This window comes from Pseudonaja textilis, chromosome 5 (genome assembly GCF_049901715.1).
Source record: "Pseudonaja textilis isolate UNSWEBS1 chromosome 5, rPseTex1.2, whole genome shotgun sequence".
Taxonomy (NCBI): Eukaryota; Metazoa; Chordata; class Lepidosauria; order Squamata; family Elapidae; genus Pseudonaja; species Pseudonaja textilis.
In genome coordinates, this window is record NC_141994.1 from 65771830 (window position 1) to 65785095 (window position 13266).

The following is a 13266-nucleotide window of genomic DNA, read 5'->3' on the forward strand; positions in this document are numbered from 1 at the left end:
ACCCATTCAGTCATGTCTGACTCTGGTTGATTCTATGGGCCAGTTCTCTCCCACATCTTCCAATCTTGTACTACTTCTTAGAATAATCTGTATTCTAAAGGAAATTAGATACTCCGGTGTGATACAGAGAGTCTACCAGCCATTTTCAGCTCTCCTGGTTTCGCCATCCATCCATTGGCCCTTATTCCATATAGGAAGAGGTAAAAAGTTATCACTACCTCTCTGGATGATGAAAGGTCCTCAGACAATTCTACAGAAAGGAATTTCCTTTGTACAAAGAAAACAACACCACGCAGAGAAAGACTCAATGCTGAAGCACAAGGCTTTGACCAAGGGTGGGATCCTACTGGCACAACAACCGGTTTGGTGAGTGCGTGCTTCATGAGTGTGCGTACCAAACGCATACTGCATGTGCAATACTTATAAAACTTCTCCTGTGAGCAATAACCATCTCCTGCTGACGTGTGACAATCAGCTGTGCCGGGAATAAAGGATAGCGGGTGGGTAGGCCCAACCAAAGAAAAGAATATTTCTGAGCAAACCGGTTCGGTGTCAGCTGCTCTTTGGAGCTACTGGTTCTATAGAACCGGACCAAATCCGTAGAATCCCACCCCTGGCTTTGACCAAGAGAAATTGTGGGAGTTCACACATGACCTTGCTATGTGCCCTAAAATCCAGTCCAACCTTGAGGAAGAGAAGCATTTTCTAATCTTGTGTGAAGGAACGGAGGCAGTATAGAGTTAGGAAGCTAGACTTGGTGAAGATGAGCACATCCTGCAATCATTCTTCTCCAATTTCTTATATTGGTAGTCCTCAATTTAAACCACAACTGAGCCCCAAATTTCTGTTGCTACCTCAGACAGTTAAGTGAGTTTTGCCCCATTTTGCTATCTTTTTCACCTCAGTTTTTACGTGAGTCACTGCGGTTCTTAAGTTAGTAACATAGTTGTTAAGCGAACCGGACTTCCCCATTGACTTGTCAGAAGATCAGAAAAGGCGACAACATGACCCCCCACAACGGACTGCAACTGTCATAAGTATGAGTCAGTCGCCAAGCACCTGAATTTCGACCACAGGATCATGGGAATGCTGCAACAGTCGTAACTGTGGAAAACGGCCACAAGTCACTTTTTCTGTGCCGTTGAAACTTCGAATGGTTATTTAACAAACTGTTATAAGTCAAGGACTACCTGTATCTATAGAATGTGAAGCCTGGCTAATAGGAGGATAGGGCAATAGGTTGAAATCCCATGTCTGTAAACTAGATCGTGAAATGAAAAATACAGCCTAGAACAGGGATGTCAAACTCGTTGAGGCCGCATCAGGGTTATGTTTGACCTTGGGGAGTTGGAGTGGGCATAGCCAGCTTGAGGTCACTCATGTCGGAAGCACCTGTGGTGGCCTGAGCCCTCTGGCAGTGAAAACAGGCTCCCAAGCTCTGTTTTTGGCCACGACAGCCTCCTGCGGCCCTCGGCCAGTGACAACAGAGATCGGGGTGGGCCCCATGCAGCCCTCCCAAGATCCGTTTTTGCTGGCAGAGGCTCTGCGGGCCGGTCCTTCACTGTTTCCAGGGCAGCCCTGCGGGCCAGATCTAAGCTCTCCGTGCACAGATCTGGCCCCTGGGCCCTGACACCCCCCAGGCCTAGAAGAAAACTTTCCAAATGTTGGGGATTGGAGTGATCCCAAGCAGCTTACAGGTAGCCCTCAACTTTTGACCTCAGTTGGGACCAAGACTTCCAATGCTAAGCAAAGCGATTACTAAAGTGAGTTGTGCCCAATTCTGCAATGGGTTGTTTTTTTTTTTTTTGCCACAATTGTTAACAGAATCGCTGTAACTCTTAACTGACCCACACGGTTGTTAAGCAAGTCTAGCTTCCCCCCATTGGCTTGTCTGAAGCCAGCTGCGAAGGTCGCAAATGGCTATCACATGACCCCTGGACAATGTAACTCAGTGGTGAGATTCAAATATTTTTACTATTAGTTCTGTGGGGGTGGCTTGGTGTGGGTGGCGTGGCTTGGTGGGCATGGCAGAGGAAGGATAAAATCTCCATTCCCACGCCACTCCTGGGGGAAGGTTAGCGCCGGTTCTCCAAACTACTCAAAATTTCCACTACGGATTCTCCAGAACTGGTGAGAATCTGCTGAATAGCACCTCTGATGTAACTCTTCTTCTTCTTCTTTTTCTTCAGCGTTTGTCTCGCGCTCGGGCGAGGTCCGCTAATGTCCTTGAGTACTGCTTCCACACCTCTCTGTCTGCCACGTGTGTCGGGTCTGCCTTCGCGATCTCTAGATCGGCCTTGATCGTGTCCATCCAGCGTTGTTTAGGTCTACCACGCGGTCTCGCTCCTCCGACAGTCACCTTCATTACAGATTTGATGATGGATTCTTCCTTGGCGCGGCTCACGTGGCCGAACCATCGTAGCCGGGACTGCCTCATGACCGTGGGGATGGGCACGACGTTGAACCGTCTACGCACTTCTTCGTTCCTGACGCGATCGAGTAGGGTGAGGCCTACCGACCATCGGAGCATTCGCATCTCCATTATCTGGAGTCTGCTTTCGACTTCTTTGGTCATCGGCCAGCACTCTGCGCCGTATATGGCCACAGGGCGCACCACAGAGTTATAGATTTTCGCCTTCAGGCGCATCGGCATCTTCTTGTCACAGAGGACGCCCGTGACGGACTTCCATTTGCCCCACGCTGCATTGATCCTGGCTGCCACCTCAGTTTGTAGTAGGCCTTCTTCCCCAAGAGTAGTTCCCAGGTACTTGAAGGTGGAGGCGCGCGGTAGCTCCTGCCCGTTCACGTGGATGGAGCCTGTCATTTCATTGTCAGTGGTCAGGTATTCGGACTTCTTTAGGTTCAGCCGGAGCCCGAACTGCTCGAGGCGGTCGTGCCACTGTTGGACTCGGTGCTCTAGTTCAGCCTTGCACAGGTTGGCCAGGAACACATCATCGGCGTAGAGCAGCGTCCATGGGGCGGGCGTGTACAGGTCGTGTGTAATTGTGTCCATCACCAGAATGAACAGCAGTGGTGAGAGAGCAGAGCCCTGGTGTACGCCGACGGTAATATTAAACTCCTCTGATATCCCAGCTGCCGCTTTTACACGGCTTTTGTGACATCTGTATAGGAGTTGGACCCATTGTACGAGCAGCTCAGGCACGCCGTGGTCTCGCAGTGCGTACCAGATGAGATCGTGCGGGACTCGGTCGAAGGCCTTTTCCAAGTCTAGGAAGGCGGTGTGGAGCGGGATTTTCTTCTCTCTGTGAGCCTCCATCAGCATCCGCACACCGAAGATGGCGTCGGTGATGCCGCAGTTCTTGATGAATCCAGCCTGGTTGACGCTGATGTCGACGATGTCCCGAATGCGCTTATCAAGGACGCGTTCAAAGATCTTCAGTGTGTGACAGTAACCTGACCGGTCTGTAGTTGGAGCAGTCCGCTGGGCTGCCCTTTCCCTTCCAGATCGGAACAGTGGTGCTGCGGTACCAGTCGTGTGGCACTTTTCCCGTGGAGACGATGTTGTTGAACAGCTCACACAGCCACAATGCCGAGCCCGGTAGTGCCTTTTTCCAGAAGTCGGCAGGGATGTCGTCCGGTCCTGTTGCCTTACCGTTTTTCATGGCCTTGATGGCGTCGGCGACCTCGCTGGCATAAATGCCTGAGACTGGGCCTTCAACTGGGTCACCCGCGCGGGGTTCGTGGGTGTGGGAACTCCTCGGTGGAGATCTTCTCGAAGTATTGCCGCCACCTCTCCGCAGCGTCTCTGGGGTTGACGATCAAATTTCCCCTTTCGTCGTTGATCCCATGAAACTGGTCAATGTCCAGGGTCTTCCTGTGTCTGCTTTTGGCTAGGCGGTAGATCTCATTCTCGCCTTCTCGCGTGTTCAGCTTCTCGTAGATGTCATCGTAGTGGGAGCTTCTGGCTGTCGCTACTGCTTCCTTGGCTGCCTTTTTGGCCGCCTTGTATTCGCAGAGCTTCTCGCTGGTCTTGTCCTGAAGAAAGGCCTTGTAGAGCCGTTTCTTCAGGTGTACGGCATCTTGTACTTCCGGTGTCCAGAGCCATGTATCTCGTTCGATGCGTCTCCGTCCTGGCTTGGTGCAACCAAGCTGTTGGCAGCCGGCAGTGTGAACAGTGCTCTTCAGCATGGACCACGCTTCCTGTGGCCCGTCGACCATCTGCAGGAACTGCTCCGGTTTGATGAGGGGTCCCGCCATCTTCTTCTGGTTCCACCACTTGATTCGTGGCTGGTCTGCATTCCTTTTGTCAATCCTGGTCTTGGGCTTGCTGATCCTGATCTTCACCATCAGCGGCCTGTGCTGACTGCTCGATTCTGCACGGGTATGCCTTGGCGTTGAGCACGCTTTTTAGCGGCTCTTCGTCGTGACGATGATGTAGTCGATCTGTGTGTGGTGGCTCCCGTTTCTGCTATGGTAGGTGAGGAGTTGAGATTCTCGCCTAATGAAGCAGGTATTCGTGATGGTCATATCATGGGAGTCGGCAAAGTCCAGGATCCTCTGGCCATTCTCATTCGTATCGCCTGTGCCGTGCCCACCGTGGCACTGGTGTCCGCTTTTGTCCCGCCCTACATGACCATTCAGGTCGCCCGAGATGATGATGTCGTCTTCGTGTGGGATCTGCCTGAGTTGGATGTCGAGCAGTTCCCAGAAGGTATCCTTCTCCTCCTCGTGACATCCGGTCTGAGGGGCGTAGGCGGACAAGATGTGTAGGCGCTGCCTCTCGGTCGCTACGACGATTATCATCAGTCGTTCTGTGAGGCGCTTAACTTCTGCGACGGAACTTTGCCAGCTTGGACTGACAACCACAGCTACACCGCCGCGGTTTTCCTTACAGCTGGTGTATATGATCTTGTAGCCGTCTATAGTCGTAGCCTTGTTGCCCTTCCAGCGAGTTTCCTGGAGGCAGCAGATGTCCAGCTTCCTGTCCCGCATGGCCCTGACGATCTCGGTCGAGCGTCCAGTCAGCGAATCCACGCCCAGGTGGCCACCTTGAGCGTCTGGCAGTCCTCTGTTCCCCGCTATGCGTTTTTCACACGGCCGTGCTTTCCGCGTGGACCATTTCGTTGATTTTTGGCGCAGGCCAATGGTCTCCTGCGCCCGTCGGTTCCCCCGAACGCGGTAGCATTGGACGTGTGTTTTGTAGTGGACATTTCCATCATGTTGATGCGGCATTTGAGTACTCCAGCCGGCCTGTCGCGTGGGCCTGTCGTCGGAGGGTCTGCTCTCAGTTACGGTCAGCGTTTGACGGCTTCGCGCATCCAGGGGACACCACTTGGAGGTGGCAGACCGCTCGTCCCCCCACCTCTGATGTAACTGTCATAACTATATCTGCTGGTTGCCAATGCCCAAATTTTGAACATGTAACTATGGGGATGCTGCAACAGTCATAAAGGTGAGGATAGTTCTTAAGTCACTTTTTTGAGTGATATTGTAATTCGGGTCATTAAACACATGGTTGTAAATCGAGGGTTAAACTCAATAATCACATTAAGGTGACGGTATCTTGGAGAATTCTTAGTGCAAAAGAACTGAAAACAGTAAGTCAGAATAAAATAGAATATCTTGGACATATCCTGCACTGCAAAATGTTGTTGTAGATCCTCCTTCATCATCATCATCATCATCTCCGTTTTATGACTCTAGTCAGCTGAATGGAGCAGAGTGTTTACTGGCCGGATGCCCTTCCTGTCACCCATGCGGAATTGTATTCAGCAGATAAATTCTCATTGTGCCCAGAGAGAAATATCTGCCTCTACATAGGATCAAATCCACAGCCTCCTGATTGTGAGGCAAGAGCTTCACCTCTACGCCACTGCACCCCTACTTGTATGGTAGATCCTCCTTGTGGGAACTTAATTCAAATACTTGATCACATTTGGGCAAGATCAGAGTTATAATAACATGATCAGACAAAAGAAGAAGTGGGATTGAACGGGTAAATTTATTGGCAAAAGGCTAGGTAAATGTTCCCATCTGGAGTAGCAACATCTAACTTCTTTCTAATATACAAGCAGTAACCATTTACTCCTACGTAGGAAACTTCAGGTGCTGCACCTGGATCATAACACTGGAAAACCTCTCATCCCCCATCTCTGTTTGTCAGTGAAATTTTCCAGCAATGTACCCTCTGTCTCCCTCCTTCTCCCACTCCTACACTGCTTGAAAACCTGGGTTCAAGTCCACTCAGCCCACAGAAATCCCTTTAGGCTTGTTATGTTTTCCTCAGCCCAGCGTACCTCCCAGGACAGCTGTTGTGGGGGAAATAGGAAGAGAGATTGCTGTGAACATCTCTTGTGCATAAGGAAGGATAGACTAGGCAATGCACAAATCCAGGCATCCAAATCAGTGAATCAACCTATACATTTATTTAGGATTTATCTAGCACCGGGCTTAGGGCAGTGTGAAAACAAGCAAAAACCGAGCATTTAATTCCCACCACCGCTGAATAAAAACAACCCTTTGCAAAACGAGACAAAGGAGCCTTTATAGAATTTACAGAATTCTTTTCAAATCGGACATCATCTAATTTGACCACCAAATGGATTCATCTTGGTGTCAGTCCCCATTTCAAACCAGGATTAGATATTATATGTCCTCTGCATCTGAAATGTCAGAAATAAGGCAGGCAAGCCCACCTTTGGGTGAAGGGGTACCACACCTGCAATCGAGTCCATGCCCACCTGTACATAAACCTTCCCTGTACACCAAGCAATTTGAAAACCACATCATAGCACGTTTTATAAAAAGCAGCAGTTTTTTTTTCCCCCTCCTAAATTTCTGCTTATGAAACAGCCTTGACAGCTTTGCAGCCTACTATTGTTTTAAATATTTGACCCATTCATTCAAGGAACCCCATGAAAAAAATGAAGATGCTATAATCTGCGATTTGACAGCCTATATTTTCCTGATTGTAAATTACCTTAAGATCAAGGGTATTAGCGTTTTTGCTTCTTCTTCTTTTTAACTAAACAAATTTCAGTTTCTAGGCTTTGTGGCTATTAACCTTCATTTGTCTTCCTCCTTCAAAATGCCTGAGTAAGTATTCCTTTTCAATATTTTTACCATATGGATTTATTCCCCTCAAAATAATAAAAAAGGCCTTCTTCCATCTTTCCTCTCTTGAATTGCTACCTACCTCTGTTGTAGCCATACCCTGGGGTGATCCTGTTTGTGGCAAAGCAGAGCCTCTCTTTCTCAAATTTATATACACCTTGGAATTTCTTCTGGAGAAAAAGCAGGACTGGAGTACTGAACAAAAACTTTTCAGCAGTAAGTAAAATGAGAGCAAAAAGAACAGCCTTGAAAAGTACATTTTTGTTTGTAGAGGTCTGTGAAACCTTTGTTTTGCTCTATAGTAGGTCTTTGACTTCATCCAAAAGAACAACCTAGTAAACAAATGGATCTAAGACATGGACATACTGCATAACTGTGTTGGAATTTCCTTTTGGCACATTCATACAACAAACTGGGCTTAGTCAATTATCTGGAATATCACCCACCTCGGTGCTATCATTTGTCTTAGTTTCCATTTCAGACCAAAATTAGATACGTAGATTGTACAATACGTGATCTGTATGCTTCTTTCTGCTTCACCGTCTCCTCCTTCCTTGTCTCCTTCTCCGCCTTTTTTCCTTCTCCTTCTTTTCCTCCTCCTCCTCTCTTCCTCCTCCTCTGTTAAAGGACTGTATCTCTAATCCCCAAACAATTTTAATCCACCCAGGTCTTTTATTACCTTCATGTCTGGCAAGAACATTACCATTAACCCCTGAAGAGATGCTCTTCTGTTCACTAAGGGCAAAAGAAAAATATATGTCGCTCATGGAGGCTTCTCTGAGGTACAGATCTCCGTTGTAGGATGTCTCTTAGGATGCATCTCCAACTACATTAAAAGTAAAGTTCCCCACTGAATTTAATTCGGTTCCTGGTGATTTCATGTACACATCTGGGTAGTTTTCTTAACAACAACATTGAAAGAGCTTGCCAGTTTTCTGCCTTCCGAAATGTTTGTCCAATTTCCGAGTCTAGCCTACAACCTTGGAATTCCACAGATTGTTTTGTACCTAAGTGCAAGGCTACTAAGCTTCCAAGATCAGCTCTGATCAGCTAGGTGCTATGGATGTAAGATTGCGGACTTTATTTGTATATTTAGTAGACATCTATTTACCTTTTCCTCTAATTATGGATAGGATTTCATTTAGAGTAAAATGTAAGCAACTTAAAAATACAACAGAACGTTGAAAAGTAGGGCATTGGAATATGTCTTTGGGATTGGTTCTTTGGTGACTTTGTTCTTTGTCAGAGTTATTTGTTGCTAGAACTGGCTGCCCTGTTCTGTTCTTAATCTACCACAGGGGTCCTCAAACTTGACAGCTTTAAGACTTGTGGACTTCAACTCCCAGAATTCCTCCTCCAATCATGTTAACTCAGGAATTCTGGGAGTTGAAGTTCACAAGTCTTAAACTTGCCAAGTTTGAAGACCCTTGATCTACCAGATAAAGAAACAGCTGTTGATTCAATAGAGGACTGAACAATTGTCAATATCATCTTTCATCCTCCTTATGGCGTTTAGTAGGGCTTCCTCTTGATTCTAAAGACACAAGAAGCACACACAAGAATCTTCTGGAGGAAAGAAAGTCCCGCCTTAGCCCTGAAAGCTGATTGGACAACCTTGGGCCAATCAGCAGGAGACTGTGAATTCTAGTCCCACCTTTGGTATGAAAACTGGTGAGGTGACTTTGGTCCAATCACCAGGACACTGTGAGCTCTAATACCATTTTAGGCATGAAAGTCAACTGGATGGCCTTAAGCCAATCATGAAGAGACTGTGAGTTGTAGGCCTGATTTAGGCATGAAAGCCAGCTGGGTGACTTTGGGACAGTCCCTCTCTCTTAGCCCAGCCCACCTCACAGGGCTGTTGTTCTAGGGAAAATAGGAGGTGGAAGGTGTGTTGGATATGTTTGCCACCTTGAGCTCTTTGTGAAAAGAATAATGGCAGGAAACAAATAGATAATCAATTAATAGATAGATAGATATCAATTCATAGATAGATTAACACTTAATCAGAGGAACAACTTGCCTCCAGAAGTTGTAAATTCTCCAACACTGGAAGTTTTTAAGAAGAGATTGGATAACCATTTGTCTGAAGTGGTGTAGGGTTTCCTGCCTAGGCAGAGGGTTAGACTAGAAGAGCTCCAAGCTCCCTTCCAACTCTGTTATTCTATTCTATTCTATATCCCCACTGACCTATGTAGGAAGTTACCTCTCTTAGAAAAATGAAATACCCCTGGAAATATAAGGTAGAATATTTCCCTAAAAGGGAAGTAGAAACTCAGAGAGGCAGAAGCTCATCCCCACCTTTGTTAATGGGTAGGCCATTAAGGCCTGGGCCCGAGTATTCTACATAACAAAGGCCTCTACCCATCTCACCACATGGCCTGGGAAGATTGCATCAGCCAGCACTCAGGTGAAGCCATGTTGTCCAGACAAAAGCCTACAAAGTTAGCTTGGATCCCCCACCCCTGGGAGTCTGACAGCCAATGGGATACATTTCTTCCACAGGAACAGGAAACACTACGGTGGGGCCCAACAGAGGATTTAAAACTGAGGGTCTCTCAGCATCTCAACCCTTCTTTTCTTCACCCAACATCTCGAAGCATGTGATCGTCCTTTTCACTTTGGCGCTCTAAGCCAGTGGTCTCCAACCTTTTTTGTGCCACGGCCCGGTACCGGCATCAGCACGCATAACAAGGCAAGGCAAGCCGAGTGACCGGCCAGCCAGCCGTCCCCCGCTTCTCCCTGCCATCTTCAACTCCTCCTTTGTACCTTTGTCGATGGGCTTCGCTTCGGGACGGCTTCGGGACGGCTTCGGGACGGTCGCTCGGCTCTCCTTGCCTTGGGTGCTGAAAGAATCCTCGCGCCTTAGTTTCGTTCGAAGCCCCCCCTTCGATGAAACTAAGGCACGAGGATTCCTTCAGGACCCAAACGCCGCTTTCCAACCAGAAAAGCTCACCCGGAAGCACTTTCTCGTCAAACAAGATGGCAGCGCCCAGCAAACTGACGGCCCGGTAGGAAATGTTCCACGGACCAGTACCGGTCCGTGACCCGGTGGTTGGGGACCCCTGCTCTAAGCCATGTGGTCCTGTCTACCATTAGGCCATCTTTTCAAACAGCCTCCATGTTTCCAGTCTTTCTTCCCCACTTGGAAGTGAACCCAGAAGGATATTTCTTCTAACATTTACCTACAATGATAGTAAAATCCTAGAAACATGAAAGGGTTTTTCCAAGAATCAAGTGCTCAAGATCCAGGGGCAAAAGAAATCCACACAGAATATTTGAAGTCATCCTGGCAAGAATCGGAATCCGCAGCCTCTTGTTTTATCGGAAAGGGAGTGATTATCCTTTCTCTGCAAAGACCAGTGTTATCTGTTTTGCTTTGTGAAAGACAAACCTCTTCAGTAGATTAACCCATATGATTACAGCTCCCATAGCATCTGGCCAAAATGCCCAACAGGTACTGAAATAGTTATATATTACATTTCCTTTCATTTGCATGGTTCAGGGAATAGAAGGCACTCAAATAATGAGAAAAATGAAATGACTTTATTTCTGTTTAAATGCTGCTGTATCTTCAAGGCAGCTATTAACTTCTCTTGAATCCTTGTTCCCCAGAATTTCCATATCCTATTTTTGATGTCTGTCTATAGGTTTGTTTCTAATGTATCCTTCACTTTTTGGCACCACGTTCATAACAGTAACTATTAGAAAAGCAACTGCTGCAAACTCCAAGTAGACATTAGGAAGAGCATCCGGCCAGTAGACACTCAGCTCCATCCAATCACCCCAATTCTGTCCCAAATTAAGGGATTACAGGATCGTAAAAAGGGAGTTCATTGTAGCCTAAGAATGAACTTCATTTTGAGCTGAAATCTGTTTCAGATTTGCTATTAAGTTATTTGGACATTGCAACACAACCCATAACCTGGTTAGGAATTGATGGAATGAGATTATCTTTCCATTGAGAGGCCTTTATTACCTTTGCTTTGGTTGTCATGTATAAAGCTAAATCAGTAAAATAAATAACTGTCCTGATAAATTTAATAAGACTATGGTAGACCTAAAAGGGAATTCACCTTTGAAGATCTGTTCCATTCTAAAAATTTGAATCATTTTCCAAAACTGTTGAGTTTAATGGTATTCCCATCACATCAGAGGTGGGATTCTACTGGTTCGGGCTGGTTTGGACGAACCGGTAGTTCCAATGATCAGCTGTTGGGCCCACTCACCCACTCCGACTCTAGTCTGTGCTTTATATCCTGGTTTTCAAGCTCAGTTGATTCGTGTTGCACAGAGGGTTGCCGCGCATCAGATGTTTAACACACAGAGATTGCTGGAGAAGGTCAGTAGAAAACACTCTGCACGTGCACGAAGCATGCATTTGGTGCACTCACAAAATTGGTTGTTACACCGATTGAATCACACCCCTACATCACATGCAAAAGAAGGACCTGACCTGCGCATAATATACCCAGCAACTGTTTGAAAATGAACTGCGCTGATCAAAACAGAGGCAATACACCAAGGACACAACATACCAATTTTCTCAGAGGTAGAGTTTGGACAGGTTATGCTATAAACATTCAAGACGGCAATCGCAATGGTGCAATCAAAGCTCTACCTGTGGATGCATATATCTTGACTTTTTGCCCATACCCTTTGGACACTGTCACAGAAAAAGAAGCCAAAGGGGAGAAAAAGTTTTTAAATAAAATAAATTAAATTAAAAGCAAATTACAACTTAATTATTAAGTGACTTTTAAAAAGCTATACAGGAACACCTATGTGAAAGAAAGAAAACAAAAAAAAGGAAGGAAGGAAGGAAGGAAGGAAGGAAGGAAGGAAGGAAGGAAGGAAGGAAGGAAGGAAGGAAGGAGGAAGGATTATTGAAATTACATAACTTTCTTTAATTTCATAGTTATTCAGTTTTTAGATTATATCGTCCAGTTGGGCATCAGGAGAAATAAGACATTTTAAATCACTACCTTCAGCATTTTGGATCATTTTTAATTTGATTTGATTTGTTTTGTAAAACAAATAAGTGAATTAAACAAGCAAAACATTCAAAAAAAGTCAAACAGAAAAGCATTTCCAAAGTTGCTGTTGTAATTTACTTACTGAGATGGTGATGATGATTACAAAAATGTGAAATGGTATTTTTTGCCTTTGAGGTTTTTATTTCACAAGGGGTTGACAATTAATTGCGTAGAAGCTTTCATGCTTCTGTCAAGTATCTGCAATCTTGCATTCTACTTCCCAGTGTCCCAACCTAGAAAAATGTGACTGACTTGTCAGAATGTGACCTCCATCTGCAAATGATTGATTAAATCCAGTTAAAGTGTGCAAGAACCAACACTTGTGTTGAACTTTCCCAACCTTTAAATGTGATTTTCACTATTTATTGATTCATTTGATTTTCATCTGTATCTTGTCCTTCATTCAAGAGGCAAAGCAAGTCATGTATAGTCTTGTTCTCTCCTTGTCACCCCACAACAGCTATCCTTGGTTGCGCTGAAAGAGTCTTACTTTCTGAAGTCTGTGTCTGTCTTGTTGGTTTGATTCTGCAACACAGACTTCACAGAGTAATTAGGACTGCAGAAAAAACAATTACTACCAACCTGCCTCCCATGGAGGACCTGTACACTGCAGGAGTCAAAAAGAGGGCTGTGAAAATATTTACAGACCCCTCACATCCAGGACATAAACTGTTTCAACTCCTTTCCTCAAAACGATGCTATAGAGCACTGCACATCAGAACAACTAGACACAAGGACAGTTTTTTCCTGAAAGCCATCACTCTGCTAAACAAATAATTGCCTCAACCCTATTCAACTATTACAAAGCCTGCACTACTATTACTGTTAATCACCTCATCACTCCTTATCACCCATCCCCTCCCACTTGTGACTGTATGACTGTAACTTCATTGCTTGTATCTGTTGGAAGAATTATCCTTCTGGGTTCAGTTCCAAGTGGGGAAAAAGACACTGAAAACATGGAGGCTGTTTGGAAAGATGGTTTAATGGTGGACAGCAGGACCACAAGGCTTGGAGCTCCAAAGTGGAAAGGACAATCACATGCTTCAAGATTTTGGGTGAAGGAAAAGAAGGGTCAAAATGCTGAGAGACCCTTAGTTTTATAACCTCTGTTGGGCCCCACCGCAGTGTTTCCTGTTCCTGTTGAAGAAATGTA

At 45.9% G+C, this 13266-nt stretch overlaps 1 protein-coding gene across 7 annotated transcripts in view; it reads right to left on the reverse strand.

Moving 5' to 3' along the window:
• Positions 1 to 12353, reverse strand: part of SLCO1A2 (solute carrier organic anion transporter family member 1A2) — a 43626-nt gene extending 31273 nt beyond the window's left edge. Inside the window, exons 1-2 of one of the 7 annotated variants that reach the window (XR_015743927.1) lie at positions 12193 to 12335; positions 11613 to 11740 (exon numbers count right to left, since the gene is read on the reverse strand). Coding sequence is in view for 2 of the 7 variants with exons in the window: in XM_026710893.2 (XP_026566678.2) it covers positions 7157 to 7393 (237 nt within the window). In the remaining 5 variants the exon portion in view is untranslated. Of the gene's footprint in view, positions 1 to 7156; positions 7402 to 7520; positions 7652 to 11612; positions 11741 to 12192 lie in introns of those variants that run through there. The other 6 variants (XM_087935214.1, XR_015743926.1, XR_015743925.1 and 3 more) reach the window with 6 other exon arrangements.
• Between the last annotated feature and the right edge of the window lie 913 nt (positions 12354 to 13266).